The sequence below is a fragment of the Meriones unguiculatus genome, chromosome 11 (genome assembly GCF_030254825.1).
Source record: "Meriones unguiculatus strain TT.TT164.6M chromosome 11, Bangor_MerUng_6.1, whole genome shotgun sequence".
Classification (NCBI taxonomy): Eukaryota; Metazoa; Chordata; class Mammalia; order Rodentia; family Muridae; genus Meriones; species Meriones unguiculatus.
In genome coordinates this window covers 78,497,317-78,525,091 of record NC_083359.1, presented here as the reverse complement: position 1 = coordinate 78,525,091, position 27,775 = coordinate 78,497,317, and the positions used below count along the sequence as shown (strand labels likewise).

Here is a 27,775-nt window from a genome sequence, read left to right as displayed (position 1 = left end):
ATTTCTAAGTGGCAATTATTGATCTTGGAGTTGTAGGTATGATAGATAGCTAGGAAAGTTAGGTTATAAATGCAACCCTATTTTTATTGTAATAGGAAACCTTCATATGCCTGTGTGAGTACCTCTGTTTATTAATGATTGTTTTTAAATGTATCATTTTATTCATTCTAATCACTTATGTTTGTGTACATATTAGTATACCTTTATTATAAATGAATGAAATCCTTGTGATCTTCTAGTTAATTTTTTATGAATATTATTTTAAGATCTATGAGTAGTCTTCGGTCAGTTCCAAATATACTTCTACTACTATTTATATATATTTTATAGTTAATTTACATTGCTTTGTAGTTAACATAAGTTTCTTTTGTTTTATTTAATTCAATTTGTTGTTCAACCTTAGCCCTCTGTAGCTGAGATATAAAGGGATCATCGATCATCCTAATCTAGTCTTTTCCAGTTCTATCATCATATTGACATGTTTAGATGTTAACCCTACTCTTTGTTTATCATGGTTTCATAACATAATGAAATTATAACATAATTATACATTTGTATAACTATAAAAAAAACTGTGTATATCTTTTAAGTTTTGGTGTCTTTCAAGTCTGGTCTCATTCTACTTGTTTCCTATTCCTTTGACCCAGTACATACACATACATACAGGAAAACCTAAGTTCAAGAAAGTAAATACAGATACCCTTCAGTAAACCAACAAGGTGGATCCTACTGCATCATGGGAAAAGAAGGCAGAGTCGTTTTTAAAGATTGTTTCCTTGCTGTTTAATACATTTATAAGTTCCAATTATCAAGCCTAGAGTCTCAGTCATTCCCTCCCTCTCCTTTTCCCTCTCTTCCACTCCTTCCCTCTCTCTTCTCCCCCTTTTTCTTTGTCTTTATCTTACTGTACCTGAAAAGAATTTGGTTAAATAAAAATATGTAAATAAATTTAAAACAATACTACATTGGTACCCTTGCCCACCCTTGCACCTGCCCTCTGACTTAAGGGAGTTATGGTTTTTGTAATTCATGTTTGCCCACAAGTAGAGGTGATAAGGACAGGTATACTACAACTTACTTAGGATAGAAACGCAAATCTGTATATATCATTACACTGATTAAGGCATAGACAATATTCAGTTGCCTGCCTGTTTAATGAAAGGAAAGTTTAGCATGTATAAGAAATACATTTTGCTTGAGTGCCATAAAACAGTTTAACTGTGAATGAGTAGACAACCATGAATCCCATGCTTAGGTCTGCAGCACTGAGCCCTGGATGTATGGAAATCTTGGGGTGGGAGTTGGTTTGGTGTTTTGAGATAGGGACTCACTTTGTAGCGCAGGCTGGCTTGGGACTTACTGTGTAGCTCAGGCTGACCTCTAATTTACAGAATCCTCCTTCGGCCTCCCAGATAGACTATAGGTGTGAGTCACCACATGCAACCAGCAAATCTTATCTTCAGTATTAAAGCCCATTCCTGACTGTAGACGTTAAGCATCTTCATCTATAAATAATGAAGAATTTATTAAACTCTTCTAGAAGAACTAGGAACAAAATCTTTGGATACAGCTCATACTGAGTAGAGGATTAAATAAAACCTTTGTCATTTGCTAACATAATTGCCATTCATGAAAACATATTATGCCCAATGATGCCAAGGAAAAATAAATAATTGTATCTGCTTTATGATAATATAGGATGAAAGAAAAAAATCAAGACTTCATATCAGAGAGCCTGTCAAGCTCTGATTTCTTTCCTGGGGGTTTCAAATAAAATTCCTGTCTAGAAAAGATTCAAGAGAAGTTCTTTGTGCTAGTTAGACTTAAGGATATCACATTTAGACAGCAGTATTCAGATGTGCTTGTTAATTTGACACACCGCTAAAGTAATAAAACTATACCTGTTTGTTATTTTACTCATATAACCTGTCAAACAAAGTTAAGATCCCAACTTAAAACATTGCCATTTTCCCCTCATGTTCCACTGTTCATAGGATCTCAAAATCCTTGCACCTACTAAACCCACCAACTTTCCAAGTCTTGGCCAGAGGCTTTTCCTACCATTGTACATGCCTTGCTTCTTTTCTCAGCAGCACTTAAAGAAATAGTGTTCAAGACACTGTTAGATACTGCATGTGGACACAAAAAAAAGTGTAAGATCAAACTGCTCAAGAACACAGAATATGGCTAGGAACTAACAATAAACTGTGAACAAGTTAAATGAGAACAATTCAATGATAAGCCAAGACAACCCTGGCCAAAAAAAGGCAGTACCTAATTGTGAAATTATTTATTCAGGTGAAAATTGCTTTGGGCCTTTGAAGAGGGGAGAATTCATTTCTAATTATGAATGCTGAATGGAGAGGAGTTAATATGAATCTCAAAAGAATCAAATATATATTTATTAAGACAGTAGGTTTTCCTTGTATGAAAATGGGGTCATGCAGAATATTAAATTATTTTCTGACCCAGTAGTAAACTGACTTGAAAGGAATGGGGTTTGTGTAGAAAGTAATGAAAGATAACGAAGAGTATTTAGAACTTACTGTAAAACTTGGTGTGACAGGCTAATGAATGACTAACAGTTTTATCTTACAAGCTGTTGGAAAGAATTAAAAATATTTAATCAAGAGAATTGTGCATTCAAAATTTGTGTTTGTTTGTTTGTTTGTTTGTTTGTTTAGATAGGATCTCATGTAGCCTGTGTTGGCCTTACACGCTTGATCTTCCTTCCACTACTTCCCAGGTCTGGAATTGGATGTGTATACTACCATGCCCACTTCAAAACGAACTTTTAAGAGGACATAGATCTAAAATTAGGGCTAAGAAGGGAAAGATTAAAAGCAGTTAAGCCAGTGTGTTCTATGCAGTAATGGTTTCTGTTCTAATATTCATCCCTCTCTATTATAATTATTGTTTTGATTATTTATCATTAAAAATAGATTATGGAGAGCTGAAGTGATGAGTCAACAGTTAAGAGCACTTGTTGCTCTCGCAGAAGACCTGGGTTTGATTTCCAGCACCTATGTGGTGGTTCACAACCATCTATAACTCCAGTCTCAAGGGATCTGATTCTCTCCATGAGCACCAGGTACACACACATAGTGCACAGACATACATGCAGCCAAAACATTCACACATAAAATAAAATTTAAAACTTTTTAAGAAAGTGAACTACAAAAGACCCTAATAGGGTTTTTTTTTTAAATGTATTAGTGTATATGCTTATACACACATGCACGTACACTATAAGGGCAGGGGAAGTGTCAGGTTGATTCATTCCATTGGAACGCTGAGATTAAAGATGCATACCATTCCATCTGGTTTTTTAACTTTCTTTCTTTCTTTTTTTTTTTTCTCACGGTTTCTCTAGTAGTCGAGCTCAGGTCATAAGGTTTACACAGTGAGTGCTCTTAGTTGTTCAGCCATCTCCCCTGCCTGTAAATGCCTCTAAAAAGAAGACTCAATCACCTATCTTCCCACCAACTTGAAAACTTAAGTGCAGGTAAATGTTTGCATAGCTTGAAGAGAATAAAAGGCGGGGAGACACTACAAAGACTTTGTAAGCAAAACTGATGGGAAAATTAGAATAAAATGAGTCAAAACATATTTTGAATTTGGAAGAATGATGATACTGTTAACAGAAATCAAGTTGAGAAAGGGAGCTATTATTAAGAGAAGATGTTGAATTCTGTGTTGAGTTTGAAGTGGATAGTATACATATGGACAAGCTTCTGATCATTGGAAATTGTGTCACAGGTAGAAATCAAGATTTAAGAGCCATTTGCCTACAGAAGGAAGATGATTGGCATTCAAAACCTCTGCAGTGATACTTACTGTTGTCAGACTGACAGGAAGAGACAAACAGAAAACATCAGGGATGGTAGTCAACCTTGAGGAACACTGGTGTTTTGATATGCAGAGAAGAGGGGATACAGAGTAGATAACCATAAATGGAGGAGGAAAGCTGGGATGGTGTGGTGCCACTGTGCTAAGGGAAGAAATGGCAGCAGTGTGGCCGGTAGTGACAGTGGTGGTGAATACCACAGAGACATTAGGGAAGACCACTGGACTTGACAACTTAAAGTCGGGACAAATTCTGTCTTTTGTTAAGACAGTAAAAGCCACAAGTTAAGATTCTTGCCTAAAGATATCTAAGATAGAAAGGAATAGAAAGGAAACATGAGGCTGAAGAGATGGCTTAGTGGTTAAAGGCACTTGCTATTCTTTTAGAGGACTCAGGTTTGGTTCCCAGCACCCACATGGCAGCTTACAGCCATCTGTAACTCTAGTTCAAAGGTGTTCTAATGCATTCCTCCAGCCTCTGCATACATGAGATGCACATACATATACACAGGCAAAACAGTCACACACGTTAAATAAAAATATTTTTCTTAAAAAGAAAGGAAACACTTTTAAAATGTGGAGCTCATACAAAATTTTGGGTAGAAGTCATTGGCTTTTCAGTAGAGGAGAGTAAGAGGACATTTGTGGATTTATGATTGAGGATGTAATTAAAGCAAGGGTTAATATTTTGGTGTAAGAAACCAGAAACCAACAATGTATACAGACATTCAACAACAGAAAATGAGAAAAATTAGGAGATGACAGGTTCTAAGTTTGAGGTGTTTATCACACCCAGTCATGCATTGCAGTTAATTGTGTGTCTGTGTGTATTTATGTAGTATCTAATATTCTTCTGCTTCCAACAAGATGGGGGTCTTCTCTTAGTACAGCACTGAAGTACAGCACTGTCTCAGGACCGCACTGAAGATACGTTTTATAAAATGTTTTGACTGAACCAATATTGTCTAAAATTATTGAAATTGCTCTTGTCAGATAGATACTCCATTTTCCCGTCTCTTTCTTTTCTGATGTTTTATAGTCCTATAATCTCAGCACTCTGGAGGTCGAGGCAGGAAGATGACAAATTTTAAGCCAGGCTGGACTACATATTGAGACTGTCTCAAATAATAATAAAAACAATAAGCAGACCATCAACCCAAACAAAACGAACCCTGTGGGATTTTGCTGGAGTTGTAAATTCAGCCTATAATGTTGTAGCTAGTTGAAATATAGCTTGTTATACTGGAAGAAAGGAGTAAAAAAATTAATGAGATAAGTGTTTAATTTACCAGTTTAGAAAAAGGATAAAGAACCCCAAAGAAAGTATTTTAAAAGATCTAATAAAGATGAGACAGATAATAATGAACTAGAAAATATAAATATGATAGAATTAATAAAGCCAAGAATTATTGTCTTAAAAATCTAAAGAAAACCAGGCCACAGAGGAAGACAATTCAGTCAGTCCTGATGTGACCAAATAGGCTAGGGTCAGATAGAAGGGAGGAGGACCTCCCCTATCAGTGGACTTGAAAAGGGCATGGGAGGAGATGAAGGAGGTAGGGAGGGATTGAGAGGGAATGAGGGAGGGAGCTAAAAAAAAAAAAAATCTAATGAAAACAATCAAATGACAAGATTTGATCAAAATAGAAAAATATAACACTTAAAACTGAAGAAGGAAATATTACAGAAAATTAAAGACTGAAATGTGGAGACTATGGGCTAAAAAAATGGCTCTAAGAGCAAAAATAATTGTGCACTATTGTTAAAGGCCTTAGAGTTATATTCAGCTCTTGTAGAGCATCCGAGTCCAGTTTACAGTACCAGCATTTATCTGGTGACTCAACAGTCACTTGTAATTTCAGCTCCAGGGAATCTGACATCACTGAGCACCCACACTCAGGTACACATGCTCAATACACAGACACATTCACGTAATTAAAATCAAAACTGGGAGACTATCATAAAAAAAAACCTTACAGAAATATATTTGACAATGTACACAGTATATAAACAACCCAGAACACCTATGAACTATGCTAAAACCGAAGTATGGCGATTGAATCATATTATACCTTATGGGTTGTTGGTTCCCTTGGATTTATTTTTTTTCTTTCCATAATTTTATTTTTCTCATTAGTTACATTTTGTTAATTCTGTATCCCAGCTGTATCCCTCATTCCCTCCCCAATCCCACCCTCCCTCCCTCATCTCCTCCCTGCCCCTTTCCAAGTCCACTAATAGGGGAGGACCTCCTCCCCTTTCATATGACTCGCTTTTGTCAGGTATTTTCCGGACTCCCTTGGATTTATTTTTCTTCCTTTGTTTAGGAATTTGAGAAAGTGGGGCAGGGGGAACAGAAGATGTTTTTTCAAAAAAGTTGAGAGGATGAGCAGTTATAAAACTAAAAAAGTAAATAAAATGAAACTTGAATAAGAAGATATCTGCAATTAAACACTATTAATTTATATTTATGTATACCTAGTAAAATTTGCTATTTTGTGATCTTTTTTTTTTCTGAGACAGGGTTTCGCTGTGTAGCCTTGGCTCTCCTGAACTCACTTTGTAGACCAGGATGGCCTTGAACTCACAGATGTCCACCTGCACCTGCCTTCCAGAGTGCTGGGATTACAGGTGTGTACCACCGCACACCTGTATTTTATATGAGTGGTGTATAGATGGCAAAACCCTCAAAGCTTTTATACCTAACCTTCCATGGAGCTTATTTATCGAAGTCTCAATTATAGCTAATCATTCAAGTTAATGAATGTAAAGACTGATTGTTAAACTTGTCCGGATGGTAGGATCAATTCAATTTTGGAATGAGAACAATAAAAACTGTATTAAATATGAAGTTAATTCCATATGAGAAGCTGAAAATTTACCTTTTATCCCTATAATAAGATGGCAGTCCTATATAATTCAACTGAATAAAATCATTATTATAAGTATATGCGTGTATTAAAGAGGTTAAGGGTTATCCACATTTAGGGTACTTAACTATTTTTAGTTAAAAGTTCCTTTAGTGTGGTTGTTCTTTTTTGATAATCACAGCCAGCTTTTCAATCCCAGCTGACCAGAAACCTCAATATAAATAGTTCTCATTTCAGAGATAGACTGTTACAGGCACAGTGGCACACTCCCGTAATCCCAGCATTCCAGGAGGCAGAGGCAGGCATATCTATGAGTTTGAGGTGAACCTGGTCTACAAAGCCAGTCGAGGATAGCCAAGGCTACACAAAGAAACACTGTCTTGAAAAAACAAACAAAAAGGTACTTATCATCTTTTGTCGTATTCTAATAAAAGCAAATATTGAGATGATTACTCATTTTGTTTGACATGTAAACATTTGTTTGACATTATTGAAACTGGGAGTGTGAGACCTCTGCTTCAGGACACTAGTGTAGCTGATAATGTGTTTAGTTCAGCGGGGAAGACTAGAGAACATATAATCTAGCAGAGTGAGCCTCAGAGTGCGCTTTATAGTAGTGGCTGAACTGCGGGTCACCTGCAATTTGATAAGAGGGTAAAATACTGCTAAGGACAGGCCCCAGAGAAGGAGTGTGACCAGCTTTCACAGATCGTCAAACTAAGGCAAATTTTTGGCAAAGAAAAGGAATGTGTCAAGAATGTGTTTGATTTTTTTTTTTCCCTAAATGCTTGATTGTGTAAAGTAATTCATCAAAAATGCAACATTTGGGGGGAATCAATCTTATAATTGTGCACAAGATAACATTAACTAGATGGAAAATTAATAACTAGGAGATCCCTGTCATAATTTGCCTAAAATAAAAAGCCTCTACATTAAGATGTTAATGGTTGGCTAAAATGAAGCTGATAGGCATTTCAGAGATAGACTCGATACTGACTTAGTGCTAAAGGGGAATAAACCAGCAGTATGGTTTTCCCCATTTCTGTTACCTTGTCTAGTTACTGATGCTCAGTATTTGGTTTTATGCTATGCCATATGCACATTTTATTCTCAGTAAATGCTTGTTTCCTATTTATATTACAGGTCTATACATTTGTATTCATATTCTCTCTCCTGTCTATTCTTTCCTTCTCCATCATTTCCTCCATGCCCATTTTTTTACCTGGTTTGTGGGATCGGGTTCTCTTGATACTGCTTAGGGTGACCTCAGACTCCTGGGCTGAGGTTATCTTTTCTGCCTCAGCCTCCCTAAAATCTGGGTTTTTCTCTTTTCAGTACATTCATTTTATTAATAAAAGTTATGTATGAGTGAGGAACTAAATTTTTTAAAATGCCTTGGCATAATCAGTCTAAATCTTTTTAAAATAATCACTGAATACTGAAATTATTGTTTCAGTAAACCTAAGCATGTACTTCCAGTTACATTACTGAGTCAGTTATAGACACAGTGTTAAAAACTGTAGAGCATATCTGTAAATAAAGTGATGCACATTACTTTATGCTTTAATAAGTGATGCTTGTTAAAAAGCAAAACATATTATTAACTCAGCATCAGAAAAGCCCAAGACAGGACATATGCAAGGGCACACACCTATAATCCCGGCACTCAGAGGCTGGTAAAGAATCATGAGATTGAGGGGGGTTTGACCTTGTCTCTGGAAAAAAGAAAAAGAAAAATAGCAACAACAAAGTGGGGGTAATACAGAAAAAGTCTTAAGGGCTATCTGTAGAAATCTGAAGAGATAATATCTTCCAGAGTTGACAACAAATGTAACCTACCAAAACTGTGAGGCCAGAAAAATCTTATAAATAGATTGAAATGCTCGAAATGGTCATTTTAGGCCAAACAGTACTGTTAGTTATTTAGAGGTTATTCTTTGCAAAGCCTAAGACCTTAATTAATTTAGTCTGTCTCCTAGAATTTGTGGAGGTAGTTGTCTCATATGTTGAAGATTACTATAAAAGTGTTGAAGGGCATATTATTTTCTATAATGTTTCCTACTCCCACCACCTATGTTTTAACATAAATAGTTTCAGGTATTCTTTTTTTTTTTTTTTTTTTTTTTCTTCACTGTTACACTGTGTTATTAAGTTATATGCCTTCCCCCTTTGTCTCAGTGCCTCAGTTCTGTGTATTTTTGTCTTGGAGCGTCTTACCAGCATCAGGATTCCAGGGTTAAGTCTTCCTTGATAGGCCATGTTTGGAGTAAACACTTAGTATGTATGCCTTACTCGTCTTTAAAATACAAAGAATTGTGAATATACTGTTAGAATTTCTTGAGTTGTTTTTAGGAACAGTGAGAAAGCTAGTGTCTCTGTAGTTACGGTTTCCCTCCATTATAGCCAATTATGTAAAACACAGAGAGCAAGGTAGCATGCCTGGTGGTTAAAAGCACAGGCTCTAAATGCAGACTGCGTGGGTTCTAATCCTCATTTTGCCTCTTGCCTGCTGGGCAGACATGGGTAGAGTACTAGAACATCTTGTTTCAGTGTCTGTAAAATGGGGAGGATAATTCCAGATCTAAAGTATTACTGTCTGGATTACAGATGGAAGTCATTTAAAACATTTCTCTGAAATAAAGCATAATAAATGATGGCTTGGTCTTAAAGTATTTTTACTTCAGTCAAAAGGCCTGGCTGTTACCACTAAGAACCAGAGATACCTTTTGTATTAGAAACTTAAGATAAAGGCTTAGGCTCTCTGAAAATCCAGTGACTCTTTAAAAGTCCAAAGTCTCTCCACTGTGGGCTCCTGTACAATAAAAAAGTTATATATTTCTTATTCCAAGAGGGAAGAACCAGACAAATACAACCAAGACAAAACTATCCAACAATGTAAATATTTCATTGTGTAACATTTGGGCTCCCAAGTAGTTGGGCAGCTCCTTTTCTCCAGCATTGCCGTCCACATCACACATAGCTTGTCTGGTAGGCACAGACCAGCTCCACTGCACACCTGCAGTTTTTCTTAGAGATCACCACGGTCCTGGCATCTCCAATATGCTCTTGTCTCACCTGCAACTGAAACTTGACCTTCACCAATGCTCTCTGCAGGTCTAATGCCACAAAAACCATGCTGAGGACTTTTACACAGTACTAAGTTCAGCTGTCAGCTTGAGATGCAGCCTTGGCTTCCTCTGAAGCACAGCTCTGTGTGCTGACCTGGGGAGGGGAAAAACTTCCTAGCAGATTGCACCTCAGTCGTGCTCATCTCTTATTAAGTACAGCTGATCTTTCAGCCCCATCTAACTAGCATCAATTTTCACAGTATAGCAAAGATTTCACTTTAGTGGGGTTGTTCTTTTTTGATAATCACAGCCAACTTTTCAATCCCAGCTGACCAGAAACCTCAAATTCTTAGCACAGAATATCACACAAACAGCTCTGAGTCTTTGCTTTCCTGTGGACTTCACAAGCCTGACCTCTATCATCTGCGTTACACAGGCGCACACTGTGTACACACAGCAGGGCCTACCAGTGACTGACCAATCCAGCAAGCTTCCAGTTAGTCTCCTGTTGAGACCGCTCTCTTCTTTTTAAGTTGCATTGGTCTTTAAGGGAACAGACCTTGTGAAAATGAAACTCATGGTCATTCAAGGGATTATTCTGTATCTAGAGATAAACTATTTGTAGAGGGTGGGAAATTAGTAATATAAAGTACTTACTCTTTTCACGGGTTGAGTTACTGTACCTCTTCAAGAATAATTTAATTTATTCTCTTTGGATATAATAACCTCTGAACTACAGGAGTTGTTTATTTTTATCATGTGGAGATAAAAAGTATAATAAGTAACCATAGTTACTGGGTTTTGAAATGTAGTTGCTCACTTTAGCCAATACAATTTCAAACAGTGAAAGCATTGAAATATATTTGCCTAATGAGTTCATAAGCCCAAAACTAAAATTAGATGTTTGGAAGAAAGTGAGGAAATGAGTTTCAATTTTTTTCATTAACCAGAACATTGCATATTAAGGAAACTGTTTCATTCTATCATTTTATCATAGCTAATTAAACTTATTTTTCTCCCAGTTTGGTTTCTCTGTCATTTATTCAGAGATTAAAATATCTGCATCTTAATATGAAGTTACAGAACCTTTATAGATAATTATAAGAGAAAATATGAGATGTTCTCCTGCCTTAGCATATCTGCCTGTCATGTCCCCCAACTTTAGAATCACTTGACTAGGATTGAATATATCACCCTTAAAGTCATGTCTTGAAGTCTGAAGGTCTTGCTGTGTAGTGTACTCCAACAAGCTGATTTGCTTAAATTCCTTTGTGCCATCGCCATGAATCTGAGTTAATTATACTGCCATCTTTCAGAGATGTATGTTAGAAGTCACGTGTGCCTAATTCTGAAAATGACTTCGTGCATTAAGACTCATTTATCCACTGATGGTTAGAGAGAAGCCGACACAGTTACTAGTCATAAATTTAAAATACAGCAATATCACGGAACTGTCTTCTACTGCAGGCATATAAGCTGCGGTATCAACTTCTCAGTCATTAGGAATATTGTAATTTGGCTAATGTCTTAATGGTCAAGATGTCACAAGGAGATGAAAAGAAGACCTGTATCCAGCATGCAAACAGTAATAGGGTAAGCACTTCCAGTTGGCTCTTCTTCGGCAGCATTGATTTGCGTGCATTACTGGGTCTGTGTAAAATGGTGTCCTTTTAACACTAGCCAAATTTAAATTTCAGTGCTTTTTTTTTTCTGTTACAGATTAGTGTAATACAGAGAGATTTTCTGTAAGTGAGGGGAGGCAATGGATGCCTGTTAATAGCCTAAAAGTAACTAATGAGGATGTGCAGTCGGACGATTGATTGAATGAATAGCTGCAGTCCTGTGTGTTTCTTTCTCGCTCGCTCTCTGCAAGCTGTAGAGAGGGAGGGGGAAGAGCAAGGCAGGGAGGGAGCATGAGAAAAAATGCTTTCTCTTAAGTGGAAGTAGCACGGATCCCAGGGGCCAGGAGGCCAGAAATGGAAGTTTAAACTGCATCTATCTTTTAAAGGCAGAACAGCAGGAATCAAAATGTCAGTCTCCGGAGTCATGGTTTACTCTTTATTTTTTAAGATCTGGAAGATAACACAGAATACTTTTTTTAGGATGTGTTTTTTTTTTTTTTCTTGTTCATGTTGAGATTATCTAATGTTATCTGAGAAGCTGGATTCCTATCTGTCTGTCAGTTGAAGTGGAGATGGGAAGCAGTTGTGATAAAGGTATAATATGTATAAATATCTGTATGTGCATGTATATATGTGTATATGTATGAAAAAAATCTTCAAAATGTAGCGTAAGTGTGGTTTATAGCTGTTAAATTTGAGATCACATCATTTGCAGAATCCTAACCTTGTTGGATCATTTGAACAGATTTATGATTTCAGAGTAAGATGTGGGTAAGGTCACATAGCCGGAACAAGGAGAAGCTGGTCTATTTTTATATCTGCATAGGCATGTATATTCTTTTATCCTGCATCACCTTTCAGTCTTCTCATAGCTTTTATTACAGTCTGGTGAATCATCTGTATAGAACCGAACTTTGACCTTTGTGCAGGCAGTGTCAAATCATGGTTCACAAGAATATTAGAATTTCTGATTCACTTAACTTCTAAATGGCTAATAGAGAAATAGAGCTGTACAGTACAAGATTTAACTATTAAATGAGCCTGAAAACCTTAAACATATGACAGCTCAGAAGAATTGCTTCTTATATATGCACAGATGAAGACACAAGTTGTCTCTTAGAATAGACTCTTAACCCTGACCGGTTTCTTTTTCTCCATAGGTCAAACATCACAAAGATACCTCTAAAGCATGTTAAGATAAAAATGGAGTGGACCTTTAAAGAGAACAGTTATGTGTGTGATAAAACAATTTTATAGTTTAGGAAAAGTCTGAAATTTGGATTCTTCATGATGTTTCTGCTTCCTCTACTTTTCCAGAGGTGCCAGCAGAAAGGTCCCCCCGCAGACGGAGTATATCAGGGACCAGCACATCAGAGAAACCCAACTCCATGGACACTGCGAACACCTCCCCTTTCAAAGTCCCGGTAAGTGTTGTTTTCCCCTAAAAAAAAATCAAAAACAAACAAACGAAAAAACCCTTTTACTTCTGAGACTAAAGTAATCCAAACATTTTGTTCCTCAGGAATTTCACTATAATACTGAGGATAAACACCAGAGCTATAAACTTCTATTGCTCAACTATAAATCATGTCCAGTATGAAGTCTATTAGATGTTAGGGAATATTGGTTTTGCTTGTGAACTATTTTTAAAAAAATAAGTAGGTACCTTAAATTTGAATTTTTCTGAACTATAGAGTGCAAATCTTTGTAGATATCCTTTAATCCAGGTATTAGCTAAAAATATATTAATACCAAGTACAAAAGTTGCCAAAAGCATACTGAAATGGGAAAACTCATAATAGAGCAGGGTAGCTGGCCACCGGGTGCAGCATTTCTATCTCACTGCAAAAGTGTGTGTGTGTGTGTGTGTGTACGCGCGCGGGCATGCATTTGCTATGATGTACATGTGGAGGTCCCCTCTTCTACTTCTGGATTCCAGGGATTGAACTCAGGTCTTGTGTGGCTTAAACCTGCTGAGCCATCTTGCCAGCCTCAAGTAACTCATTAAGCCATCTTTGTTCTTTGAGTATTGGGTAAGAAATGTACCTATTTTGTAAACATATTAAAATTTGTAGTGTTATGAAAGGCATATTTGAAGAGAATTGTTTCAAGGTTCTTATTCCAATACTTTTAAGTTGAGATGTCCTTTTAAGTAGAATTTTTTTTTTTTTGGATGTATGATGAATGTTAGTTAACACAAATAGAGGTTTTGTATCTGTTAACTCTGAAGAATAATATTCTTAACCTCTTCTACATTAAGAGTGGGTGGAGTTTGGATATCTAGGTTTTTGTGAGAATCTTTCAGAGTTTTACAGGTTTCTGTAGACTGCAAGTGAATGCTAGATTAATACTGTAATCAGAATGTAGCAGCTATTGAAGAGCATCAGGTTTAATGTCTTAGTAAATTTCTTAGTTCCATAGACACAGCTACATGTGCTTTATTTTTTATGAATGGAAAAAAAAAACATTTCTTTCACCTCTTCTTTTTTTTTAAACAAAGAAGAAGTCATTATAGCTTAAGATGTATTAGTAATTGTGCTGGTTGGTTTCCTGTCAACTTGACATACCTGAGAAAGAATCTTACTTTAGAAAATGTCTTTATAAAACTGGACCTTAGGCAAGTTTGTGGTGTAATGCCTTGATTAGTGATTGATTTGGTGCCCAACCCATCATGGGTTGTGTTCTCCTGGGTTGGTAGTTCTGCAGTGCACGAGAAAGCAGATTGAGCAAGCCAGTAAACAACACCGCTCTATAACCTCCAGGTTCCTGTCCTTCCAGGTCCTGTCCTTATTTCCCCCTGTGATGAACTGTGATGTCGAACTTTAAGCTGAAATGAACCCTTTCCTCCCCAAGTTGCTTTTGGTCATGGTGTTTTCTCACAGCAGTGAACACCCTCACTCTGACAGGTACTGTGAAGGATAGCATCATACATCAGTGAGTATGGTACATCATACATCAGTGAGCAGGTCACAGTAATAATAGTGATCCCAAATTTTTAAAAATAATGAATTTTTTTTGTTTTGCTATTTTTTTCAGTGTGTAACTAGGTATATTTTATAGCAGTTAACCATATTTAAAACTCCCTGTGGACAGAGTTCAGTGATATAGTTTACTAGATTGAGTTCCAATTCAGCATGTTTACACTTGCCTAGCAGAAACCAAATGGTGATTTTTTTTTTTTTTTTTTTTTACATTTTTCTTAAAGTTTACAAATGAGAATACTGTCTGCACTGTGGTAACAATGAAGAGTGTCCTAAATTGTGTGTCAAGTTTTATGGTCAGGCTTTTTTTAAAGTTTTAATTTATTAAGAACTGCAATTTTCACTTATTTAAATAACAAATTGGCAACTAATTTGTTATCTTAATAAAACTAACCATTTGTAAGTATATGTTTCAAGGCAATGAAAGGAGAATACTTAATCCCAAGCACTGCTTACAGACCATGTACCCATTTGATAATCATAAAGACGGTAAGACAGGACTCCTGATGAGCAAAGGTATGGTCTCCAAGCCGTGTATTTCTAGGGGAGTCGACCACTAAGAAGCCCTCACCTAGACAATTCTCTAGAATTAACTGTCGGAACAGAACCCAATTTTTTATCAGCTTCCCCTTCAAAAAAGAAAAAAAAAGACAAATAGCGAACATGTTTTAGTAGCCCAGGAACATGCCATTTTCTTTCAGCGTATTATATTATACAGTATATAAAATATTATATAATATTATATTACTGGTAACAGTAATCCCGAATCACTAAGAAAAAATGAAATTATATTTGTTTTATTATTTTAAAGTATAACTGGGTATATCATTTGAGAATGCTTTAAATCTTGACGATAGGTGATCTTTATAAAACTTACTGTCCAGAAAGGTCTGTTTCATGCTATATAAATAACCTTTTTATTTATTGGCAATTTCATGCATGTATATAATATATTTTGATCATATTCATTCCTTGTTTGCCTCTTTTAGTTTGCTTGTAGTCTCTGTTGCTCATTTAACAGTGAATGTCTATTCTTACCATCTTTATAACCACCTCTCTCTTTGTACAATATGCACATGTCAAAATCCAATCAATAGTTGAGTGGATAAAATATACATGTTTATATAAGGATTCAAATAGGATGAGTTTATCTCACATTTAGTCTTTTAGTATAACTGAAGCCTCTAGTCATTTGAAATAATAAACATTTACTTTTTAGTAAACATTTCATAAGAGATTGTTTGAAATGAGTGTGCCTGTGCAAACTAGTTTTATTTTTCCTCAATAAAGGGAATTATAAATTAACAGGTGGGATTTATGTCTAGAGTACATTCTCTGTATATTTACATTTGGAGATTGAAACTAGTTAGAATTTTTATCTAATAATGTCTTTGAGTCCTTTGGATACCATGCTTTTATACAAGCTTACAGTGTTTTTAGTAGTTGTGAGTTTTGCCTTAGATTCTTCAAACAATTATAATCATTTGAATAGCTTTTGCCTCTTAAAAGGAATGTGTGTGTGTGTGTGTGTTCTTTTACATTTTGCTAGAGGTTTTGCCTTGGTATATTTGTGCTTTCCTCTGTATAAAACGTCCTTTGTGTATTTTATGCATTGCTCCTGACATTTAAGTGATTTTATGGGGAATTGAAGAACAACTGAGTAAAATAATCTCTACTGAAATTTAATTCAGAAAAGAAAACAATTGTGTGTGTATATAGTTAGTTGTTTCATATGTAGTTTTGGAGGGTTTGGACAGGCTTCTTTATATTCTTATTATAAAGTGACTACTGATATTTAGGATTTTTGTATAACTTCTACTTAGATGATACCATCCACTTGGCATTGACTAAGAGAGAGCTGCTTGTTTTCCGGGCCAGGTGTTCAGCTTAGTGTTCTCATTTCCATAACACAATGATCTGAGTTGGCCTTGTCTATAACACAATGCAGTCGCAGCTGCTCTATTTGTATTGGCTTTGAGCTTAGCTCTGAAAGAATTCAGACACTAAAAAAATATGCCAAGATACCCAAAAGCATAGTTGAACTAAGGCAGTAGCCAGATATTGCTGCATAAATTTCTTTACTCTCTTGGTACTGTGATACTTGCCTGGAACTAATTAAACAAATATGTAAATACAAGACATTGGCAAATGATTAAACCTGTGTGTACCTTTTTAAAAACTCTGGAAATTAAAGTGAAGATTATATTAAAGTCATGTGTAACAAGATATTGGGGCTGGAGAGATGGCCTAGCAGTTAAGAGCACTGGCTATTCTTCCAGAGGACCCAGACTCAGTTCACAGCACCAGTATTGGTGCTCACAGCCAACTATCTGTACCTCCAGTTCAAGGAAATTTGATGCCATCTTCTGACCTGTGCACATGTGTGTTGGACCAAACATATATACAGGCAAAAACATTCATACACATAAAGTAAAATAAAATGAGTTTTTTAAACACCAAAATGTCCATATCTCCTTTCTTAAATATCACGCTGTCAGGATCAGTTGGTATTGGCTTTTTTTGTATGTGGTGTATTCTATATGCACTACATAAGTACTTTTCCAAATTAAACAGATGGTTTCAGGCACACTTAAGAAAGACTAGAGAGTGTTCACTGTCCAACAGTGTCTTTCAAATCTAACAAGCCATAGAACTTACCTTTCATAAAATACATGATGCTTAATGATAAGCCTGGTCAGCTCTGTTTTGTGCTTTTGTTTTTGTTTTTTAAGATTCCCAAATATTTCTGCTTTGCACCTTCAAATTGAGGATTGCCCTGTTGCTGCTCATGTGTAAACTGCTCTATGGTGCATTGATTGTCTATGTGTTTGCCATGGTGGATTTAGACTGCCAGTCTGAATTTGCAATTGTTTACTATGACACAATGGCTAGCAAAAGAGTCTGTCTTAGGAATAAAATAATGAAGCTGAATTTATTGCATCCAAGCTGAAAAACAATTTCAGTTTTTATATCCTCATTACTCTTTTATTCTAGGATGACAATTACAGCCATTTCTCCTGGTACTTACAGGCTTTATATCATCTTTTCTCTTCCTTGTCACTGGCCATCCATACAGAGCTAAAGTCTGTAATAGACTCACTCTATAATGATAACTCTTTTAATAAAGAGTATATTTGTGTTTCTATGTGCATGAATATGTAATAAAGGCATAAATAAATGTTTCTACCAGAGGTAATAATAACATACTAAACAGAGGTATCAGAAAGGAAATTTGTGGTTATGACATTACAAATACCAACTACACCTTTAAGTCAGCTTGAAATCAGAATAGATAAAATTTAATGATAGGTAGCCTAGAAAGTTCAAAACGTAGCATCTTGTAGTGCAAGAAAAAAGAATATGGTTAGGTACAACTCTGAAGAAGAAAATCTAAAAATAGAGGTTGGTAGATACCTGGAGAAGGGAAAAAAGGCTTGGCAGAAATTCTTGTTAAGAGACTAACTTGAAAGAATCAAAGACTGGTGTAAAAGAAACGCTCCTCAATCTATGGTAATCCTTAGAAATAGACTTGCAGCAGACTAAGTACTAAAGAGTCCAGTTTATCCCACCCAGGAGAAAAGGCCTATTCAAGAAGACAATTCAGTCACCTATATATAGCACATTCTTTAGATAACTGTCCCTCTCGTCCCAAGAAAAAAATATTTTCCCTTGCCGCCAGTGGGAGAGAGAGGCACTAAGCATGCTTGCTGTGGACCACTGACACCAGCTGTTTCCCTCCTGTATCGGAGTTCAGAAGATAGTGATGTGGAAAGAAAATGTTGCCAATGTCATGGTTTTGCAAGGGTTAACTGTGCAAAGGGTGTTTTTGTTGCTTTCTCTAAAACTTTGCAAGGTACTAGTACTGCTCCTAAAGATTATCCCTGAGGTGTCTTCCAGCATTGAGCTCTTTAATTCTATAACCAGTGCCACTGCCATTCTCCTGGATTATTTTAATGTTTTGTATATTTTATATTAAGTAGCTACTAATTTCATTTTAAAGGAATTTCATTCTAAGATATTAAAATGCCATTGTAGTTTTCATCAGACTGTTGGATAGCTAACTTTACAAAAAAGAAAAGAAAAGAAAAGAAAACTTCCTAAATGAGGGTTCTCCAGAGAAGGTATAAACAGTGGTGCTTATGCTCCATATCAACTCTTAGGGAAGCTCACATTAAATGATGCTATTTGTAGGACAGCCATAATCAAAACAGGGGGACAATAGGTATCATTGAAGATATGGAGAAACTGAAACTCTCAAGTAATGCAGCCATTTAAAAAAAAAATAGTTTGACAGTTTCTCAAAAGGTAAATGTTGAGTTTCCAGTAGACCTCACAATTCTACTTCTACAGATGTAACCAAGTGGAAAATATGACTTTACAAATGCACATAAATATTTATATCACCATTATTTATAGTAGCTACTAAGTAGCCACAACCTAAATATCAGCTGAGGAACAGGTGTAAAAAGTTTGACCAATCCATTAAATAGCACATTATTACCCATAAGAAGAAATCAAATAAAGGTATATGCTACCACTTTGGTGAGCCAGTAAATTAATTAATATTTTTTAGAGAAGCCAGAAACAGAAATCCATGTTTTGGGCTGTGTATATGAAATGTCCAGAACCATTGAAACACAAGAATCCTAGAAGTAAGCTGTGTTGATAACTGTAAAATGTTCTTTTTTTATTTTTTGAGACCTCTCAAGTGCTAGGATTACAGACATGAGCTACTGTTATACCCAGCTCAGCATTTTGATTTTAAAATCCTACAAATTGACTTGTACACTTTTAAAAGAGTAATTTTATAGCACATGAATTATATACTAATAAAGATGTTGCAAATTAAAAATACAGGCCTGTAAGTCAGGGCAAAATATATAAAGTCTTGTTAATACTTTTTTAGTGTGGTTATAGTTGAAGTAATAGTAGTTTTAATATACTAAAGTATATACGAGGGAAAGGCAAAGAAGATACACTGAAGTACATTGTTATAAGTTGTTTATTGTTTACAAAGTTCTTAAATAGTCATTACTGATACTTTGACTCATTGCATTTTTGCAAACTATCTTAATTTTGCCTTCTATAGGTAAAATAATACCATGTTTGTTTGTTTGTTTGTTTTTATTCCAGGATGTGGGAATAGCAAGCATAACATTACTTTAAAACAAAATAAAGCAAGAATATAGAGATGGCTTAGCAGTTAAGAATACTTACTGCTCAAGTTCAGTTCTTAGCACCAACGTGGTGGCTCACAACTGCCTGTAACTCCAGTTTCGTGGGAGCCACTGCTGCCTTCTGGCCTTACAGGCTCCTGCGCATACATGGTACATATGTAGTCATGCAGTCTCACACACATTAAAATAAACAGATAAATAGAGGATTATGGAAATGTTATAGATTTTTTCAAGTTTTACCTATTATCAAATTTTATATTTTAATAATTATTTATATCTTATAACTAAGTCCTAGATCTTCTGCATTTTTTTTACATCCTTCAAACTTCCCTTGTCAGCCTGACTGCCATTAACTGCTTTCAGCTATCAGTGTTACTTACTCAGTTCTTGAACTGTACTAACGCCAGCTTCATGAAGAGGAAATCAGTGCAGTATCTAAGCACAACACTCAGAAAGTCCCATGCATGGAGTTGAATGCTTTGTGGTTGCAATATTGAAGCTCCCATCCCCTTTTTTGTTTTGTGTGTACTGTGTTCTTGTATATGAAAATGTAAGGTGTGACACATACGTAGATAGGTCCATTTGCATGCAAAGGTCAGAGAACATCAGGTTTCTTTCTCAGCGGCTCTCCATTTTACCTTTTTTTTCTGTCCTTTCACAAGTGTGGTGTATGCCATTGTGTAGGCACATGTGTGTGCAGGTGCACATGTGTGTGATCATGCATCTGGAAGCCCAAGATTGATATTGGGAATCTTTCTAGATCACTCTTTTACTTTATTCTTTGAAATGGGGTCTCTCCATCAAACCCAGAGCTGGCTGGTAGAGGTAGTTCTGGTAGACAGATCCAGGGAATTCCGTCTCCATCTTCTGAGGCTAGAACTATAGGAGGGGTATCATGTCCACCCAGCATTTATGTGAGCTCTAGGGACCTGAACTCCCGTCCTCTTGTGTGCATGGCAAATGTTTTAGCCATTAAGCTATCTCCCCAGCCCCACCTAAATCCTTATTTTTATTACATTTTTAAAGTGTGTGTATGTTTATTCACATGCATCTGCATGCACTTGTTAAGACACATGTGGAGGTCAGAAAACAGCTTTTGGAAATCATTTCTCTCTGTGTCAACCCAGGCATCAACCTCATGTTTTGTGCAATGGCATTCTTTTTCTTCATTTTGAACTGTTGCCCCTTCCTTTTAAAATGATACCATCTAGTTGTACTGCCAGTCCTGTGTCATGACGGAGATTATTAATTCACTCACCTCTAGCCTCCAGTTCCTCCTCACACAATTTATCCTTCACATTGTTGCCAGAGTGCTTTCTTTACAAAATTTAAACTCTGTTGTTACTACTCATCATCAGACTTGGCAGCAAACACCTTCACCCACTGAGCTATCTCACCAGGCCATACCTTATCTTTTGAGACATGTTCTCTCACTGAACCTGGAGCTTGCTGATTCAGCCATGGTTGCTGGCCGGCAAGACTCAGGTCTCCTCCTGTCTACACCTTTCTGATGCTGGGGTGATGGACACCTGTGGTCTTTTTATATCAATGCTAGGAATCAAACTCAAGACTTGCAGCTTTTGTGACAAGCACTTTACCAACAGAGCTACCCATCTCCTCAGCCCTATAATCTTGAAATTCTTGACTTTTGCTTCAAGTAAGAAAGTCTTCAAGTAGCTCTAGTAGTACATGACCAAACCTTCGTTTTAGTTGGCTTGCACGGATTACTCTGGGGGGCAGAGATAAAATCATGAGTGTTTAAGTCTTCATCTTACTCTTTCAATTTTTGCTATTTATGTTCCCCAGATATACATCTTGAATATTGTTTATTAAGTAAACACTAAAATACACCCTCAACTGTATTCATTTTATATAGAACCACAATTTAGGAGCCACTTTTCTAGAAGTCCCAGAATCCTTCTTATTCACTTTATAGCCTCAATATCAGACTGCCCTTTTTCCTAGAATGCTTCTGAAAGCTCGCTTAAATCGGTGGGTGGTATGTGTATGCATTATTATCCAAGCGATGAAAATTGCAAGGGCATTGTTACTCTTCTATGCTGGTAGTTTTGCTAATCAGCTTTGCATACCTTTTGTTTTTCAAGATTCTTCAGTTGATCTACTAAATGAAACAATTAAAAAAGTTGAATATAGTAAATAGGAAAAAAATGTTCTTTCTGTGGAACATAATGACTTGTGAAGATTATTTTTCCTATGCGTTTGCCCTTCATTCACAGTATAGCTGGCTATGTAGAAATGTAGTTCCTGTCTGCCCTTTAAAAACTGAACAAGAAAAAGACAATAGTAACCAACAGAAATGAAGATCAAAACCTGATGATCTGTCCTATTTACCTATATTTTATACAGTGAGATCACTCTTATTCAGAAGTACTTTTCTTTGAAAATTAGGTGGTTGTAGTTGGGGAAAAAAAAAATCTGAACTTTTCTCAACATATGATCTAAGAGGCTTGTATCATCCTGCCTACTTCTGTCAGGCTATTAATACATGGATTAAACTTTATTGGCATTTAAGGATTTGTTTCTAAAATAGGCAAAAAAAAAAATTATAACTGTATTTTGGGCCAGCAATATGATCAGTGAGTGGAGGCACTTGCCACTACTAAGCCTAGAGACCTCAATTTGATTCCCATAAGTTGTCCTGTGATTTCCATATGTGTTCTTTGGTATACACACAAACATGGATGGATGGACGGATGGATGTAGAAATTTTTAGTAAAGAAAGAACTGTATGCTAGGTGTGTTGACACCTTTAATCCCAGCACTTTAGAGGGAGAGGCAGGTGGATCTCAGTGAGTTTTGGACAGCCTGGGCTTTATAGTGAATTCTAGGCAGCTCTAGGGCTTATGTAGATACACCTTATCTAAAGAGATAGTGGGGGGAGGCCCAGCACAGTGGCACACACCTGTAATCCCAGCACTTGGGGAGATAGAGGCAAGTGGATCTCTATAAATTCAAAGCCAGTCTGATCTACAAATCAAGTCCAGGACAGCCAAGGCTACACAGAGAAACCCTGTTCTCCCCCCCCCAAATAAAATAAAACAAAAAAGTTGGGAGAAGAAAAGGAGAGAAGAAAGGAAAGGAAGAAAGAAAGAACTGTATGATTTACTGTATTCGCTTACAGTACAATACTTGTTTGACTAAGAACACATTGATTGACCTCATCTCAAATCTTTTATTGTTTTTTGTTTGTTGAGACAGGCTCTCACATTGTAGTCAAGACTAGCCTAGAACTTATAGTGTAGCCTCAGCAAGCCTCAATCTTGTGGCAGTTCCCCTGCGTCAGCCATCTTTCCATTGCCTAAACAAGTTGTACTGAAGTGTGTGTGTGTGTGTCTGTCTGTCTGTCTGTCTGTCTGTCTTAACTGAACGCGAAATGTAACCTGGAGACACTATACACCTTGCTGCTGAATAAAACAATCTCAAAAGAGTGATCTCCAAGTGGACTGGAGACCTAAATATATAAATATAGGAAGACGATAGAATCAGGCTATGTAATTGCTAAAGAAAACAGCTGCTTTTTTTTTTTTAAACCTTAGCATAGGACAAGTTTTTCAGTTAAAAGAACCAATAAATCCAGCTTTATAAGGAATGGTATTAGGAGCAGACAAAAGGTCATCTGAGTGTGTTTGCCACAAAAGGCCAAGAAAGGCAACAGTTTCATCAGTGATGCTATGGGAAACAGACACTGTTATATATTTCTTATAATAATAACATGTATCCGTATTGTAAGATATGTGGAGGTTTGTAAATAAAAAGGAGTCTCAGAATCAATTTGTAACTTAACTCATAATAGAGAGATGTTTATAACATTAGAAACAATACAATCAGTAAATACCCTATAGAAATAATATGCCTAATAAGATCCTTTCTACAATATGTCTTTCCATTTCTCTTTTTTTTCCCTCATTTATTCTGTACAAAAAAAAAAGAGGATAACCCAACAGACATTAGTAAAGAGTTCCCTGTGGCTTACCACTATCCAGAAGAGTGATTTTAGGTTCATTCCATTTCACTCAAGGCAGCAAGAATTTTATTTTTTTTAAATAACTAATAGTCTTCAGTCTCCCTCCATCTGTGATATTGTAATTCTTAGAGTCCTCTCATTTCTAAGAAATGAGAGACAGACATTTTCAATTAAATTCATCTAGTCTATCTCCCTTGACAATGAGAAATACCTTTGACATGTGTTACCTAATGCTTTTGGGGACTTCCATGATAACAGCTGGGAGACTGTCCGATGGACTAATAGGCTAAATAGACCTCACTTTAGGACAGTGTTCTCTCTTTTAGTTTGATCCATCATTTCTCAATATTTCAGGCCTTAAAGCTATCTTATTTCATATTCATACTCAGAACTTGAGATCAGCTCTTAGTCCCTGTTCAGCCATAAGAAAGCACTTGCCTGCATGAGTGAGAAACTGAGCTAATTTCCAAATGAGTAGTCCAAGTACTGAACCTTCCCTCTTAAACAGAAGTTTTGGCATTGTTTTAATGATTTGAATTTCTCTTAATAATGCAGACTAGTTATTATTAGCATTTTACTCTACAACTATGAAGTAATCTACTTTTCCTTAAAAATTACACAAATATAAAGTTGACTTTAATTTGCTTGATTTTATTTGCCTTCTAGTATTGTGATTCACTAGAGGTTATAAAATAGAACTAATTGTAGGTCAAGACAGAGGAAAACAGCAATATAAACAAAAGTTCTTGCATAATCAGTAGAGATCTGGCATTACAAAAATCAACAATGATTTTCTTTTAAAAATGGTTGGTATTTATCTAAGTGGTATAGGGACAGCTATGGAACCATTTGGAAAAATTAAATTAACTATGCATATCATACTTCACAGTGGCTCCAAGAGGACTGGAGAACTATATGTAGATAGACAATAAAAACAGATCAAGTAACTACTAAAAAAACAAACAAACAAAAAGCATTCTTTAACCTTAACACAGGGCAGGTTTTCCATGGTAGATACCAAAAATCCAGAAACAGTTAAAAAGAATCAATCAATATAACCAAAAAACAATGTTATTAAAAGCTGGTAAGATGCCTCAGCTTGCCAATAAAGTCCAATCACCTGAGTTTGATTTCCTGAACCTGTGTGAAAATGGAGGAGTAGACCCAGTTCCACAAGCTGTTCCTGACCACCAAGGGGCACGCACATACCCAAAGCAAAAATGGTAAATATGAACAAATAATTTTATAAAATATCTTTAACTACATAGTATAAACTGCCACAACAAAGAAAAAGACAGCTAATAAACTGAAAAATGGTTTATTTGAAAACTACTTTACATATTTTACAACTATTGACAGTCTGAAAACAAATTCTCAGAGCACAAGACATTTAAAAATTGGGGGATCTGAGGAAAGGAATAAACAAGTGATTTTTTGAAAAGTGTGTCTGTCTGTCTTTGACAAAGTATGTGCTTATGAGTAAACATGCCTGTGGAGGCCAGAGGGCACATTAGATCTCTGCCAGACTGCAGTTAGAGGTAGTTAGTTGAGAACTGATGCAGGTTTCCACAAGGCTACTGAGCTGGGCCTCCACCTCTTGTACAAGTCTTTCCTTAAGGGAAAGAGGGAAGGAAAAGGGGAAACCTAAAAATTATTCTGAAAATTGTTGGTATTCACATTCAGAGAAATGTAAACATAGAAATACTGTCTACCTTTCAGGCTGACAGAAACAAGTCAGCAACTTCAGCAGTGAACATGTGGGAAGCAGACACTGTCCCACATTGTTGATGGAAAGGCAAGCTGGAACAACTGTTCTGAAAATGTGACAAACAACATATTCTCTAAATACATTTTTATTCAGAATCTGGCAGTCCCCTCCTTGAAGATAAGCCGCCAACATGAAAATGCATAGGCACAAAGTTATTCATTGCAGCAACGTTTATAATTTTAAAACATGGGAAAGACATAAGTACTTAAAAAAGAACAAACTGCTATATGTAGAGAAAGTAGAACAATGTACCCCACCCTCAAAATTGTCACAGCATCACAAAGTTGGCTAAGTGTTCTTTTATTCAGACAAGAAGCAGCTCCCTTAGAACTAATGGTGCAGGTTTCCACAAGCTCATAAGATCAACTTCTTCTAAAGAGAAACAGTCATTTGGCACCAAAATTTTGAAGCTGCAGATTTAATTGCTGGAGGTGCTCAAAGCAGGAGTTTATTTCCCCACATTTACTCCCCGACAGGCAGCAGCCAGAGTTACAGCTCCTTGGCAGTTAGTTTGAGGGCTTGCAGTTCTTAACGATTGTAGCTCCGGAACTCTAATAGCAACTGAACTTGGATTCCCTTTTGCCCTGTGTGACTTCTACAGTCTCAGTGTCTCTGCCATCTTTTGTCTTACTACTTCCATTAGGGTACTCAGAGAACTCTTCAGCCACCTCCTGCTGTTACAGTTCAGGCTTCAGATCCCAGGGTTGAGCACTCAGCTCCTGTTAGTGGTAAAGTCCTGAGTGTTCGCTGAAGTGTGCTCTTACCTCTCAGTAACTGTGGAATTCTCAACCTCCTCACTATTACTGCCTAGCCTAGAAACCCTGGGTCATTTGTTTTTTTGTGCAACCAACTGAACCTGCTTTACCAGTTATAAAGGTTACAAGTAGGTAAAAGACCATTTAGAAGAAACCTTTATTGTAGTCTAATGTTGCAACATGAGGAGGAGTTATTTATTCATAGGAATGAAACCTCCCAGACTATCCCCTACACACACGCGCGTGCGCACACCCTGCTTACATAGCTGAGAAGGAATGCCTGTGCTCAGATTGTAAATCCACCAATCACAGCCTGTCTTCTAGCCCCACCAATCAGAAGTAAGCCTTATATAAATGGCCACTCACAGCCTTCACAAACACAACCTCATTTCTGTGACTCACGATGTTTTTACTGAGGACTACTAATACAAGGTCCAGAACAGCCAGGGGCATGCCTCTCTATTGTAGGTTATCTGGAGGGTCACAAAGGTCTTTCATGTCTGAAGTGAAGTTTTCTCCCACTGTTTTGGGCTGGAACTATTCTGATTGGAATAAGACCACCTGAAGCAAATATTGTGGTCTCAGCCAACATCTGAGAGTACAGTTCTCTTTATAGCCACAGTATAAGCCACACATCATGGAAATGTTCAGAGCAGTTGGGTTGCCATAATGACAATATAGCTAGCTGCAAGAAAGGGGCTTCTAGATTGACAGCTCCCTGGTCAAGGCAACTAGGTAAAAGGGAAGAGTGTTAGCTGCCACTTATTAGCAGCTTTGCTCATTCACAGGAAATATTAGTAATCATGAAAGAATGCTTACCATAAAGAACTGCTGTAGCAATATCTAACAGTGCTTTACTCTCAGCCAGATCCACTCAGGGAGTTTGGGTCATTTGATCTCAGTAATAATACATTCTACAGTGGGACTGCAGAGCTGGCTCAGTGGTTGCTGCCCAAGCATGTCTAAATCCTGGCACCCTCATAAAAGCTAGACATGGTCCAGCACTGAGGAGGAGGGGAATAGATTGTCGGCTGGGCCAAGAAACTGTGAGCTCCAGGTTAAGGAGGGGACCACCTTAAAAAAACAGAACAAGGAGTGATAGAAGAAAATACCTAACACATTTCTCGGGCCACTGCACAGTCAAAGATACATTTACCCCCACACACACACACAGTTGCATACAATGTACATACATGCACACACACATACTGACATACAAGCATAAACCACACATACTCACAGAGAAAAAAAATAAAACACCAAGAACCTTTCACAGGGTTATTATTAACGTTGCTGGTTTAGGAAGATGGAGGAAAGGGCTAAAAAATATATGGATGTCCTTTACAAAGTGGAAAAAGCACGAAAGTGATTGATTCTTCCTTAAGGCTTCCAGACACCTTGATTTCAGCCAAGAGAGCTCTATATTACACATCCAGCCTACAAACTGTAGAATGAGTTTGTATTGTTTAAGCCAACACCATCTTTGTGGTAAAATGTTAAAGTAAAAAATTAATGCAGTTGAAAAGCTGGTGAAATTCCAATTTATAATTTAGGTTAAAATGTCTTCAGTCTTAAAATTATAGTTTTCATAGTCACACATTTATGGCAATATTATAGAAAATTATCATAGTAAAGAAACTGGTTAAATTTCAGTTTGTAGCTAGGTTCATATGGTACCTCTTTAGTTTCTTAGTTTTCATTAT

The 27,775-nt window shown here is 36.6% G+C and overlaps 1 protein-coding gene across 7 annotated transcripts in view; it reads left to right on the top strand.

The window, feature by feature from the left end:
• Rasal2 (RAS protein activator like 2) overlaps nucleotides 1-27,775 on the top strand; it is a 263,457-nt gene that overhangs the window by 163,332 nt on the left and 72,350 nt on the right. For 5 of the 7 annotated variants that reach the window (XM_060364514.1, XM_021642625.2, XM_021642626.2 and 2 more), the window contains one exon: nucleotides 12,724-12,830. In XM_060364514.1, coding sequence (XP_060220497.1) covers nucleotides 12,724-12,830 — 107 coding nt within the window. Of the gene's footprint in view, nucleotides 1-11,243; nucleotides 11,378-11,720; nucleotides 12,001-12,723; nucleotides 12,831-27,775 lie in introns of those variants that run through there. The other 2 variants (XM_060364517.1, XM_060364516.1) reach the window with 2 other exon arrangements.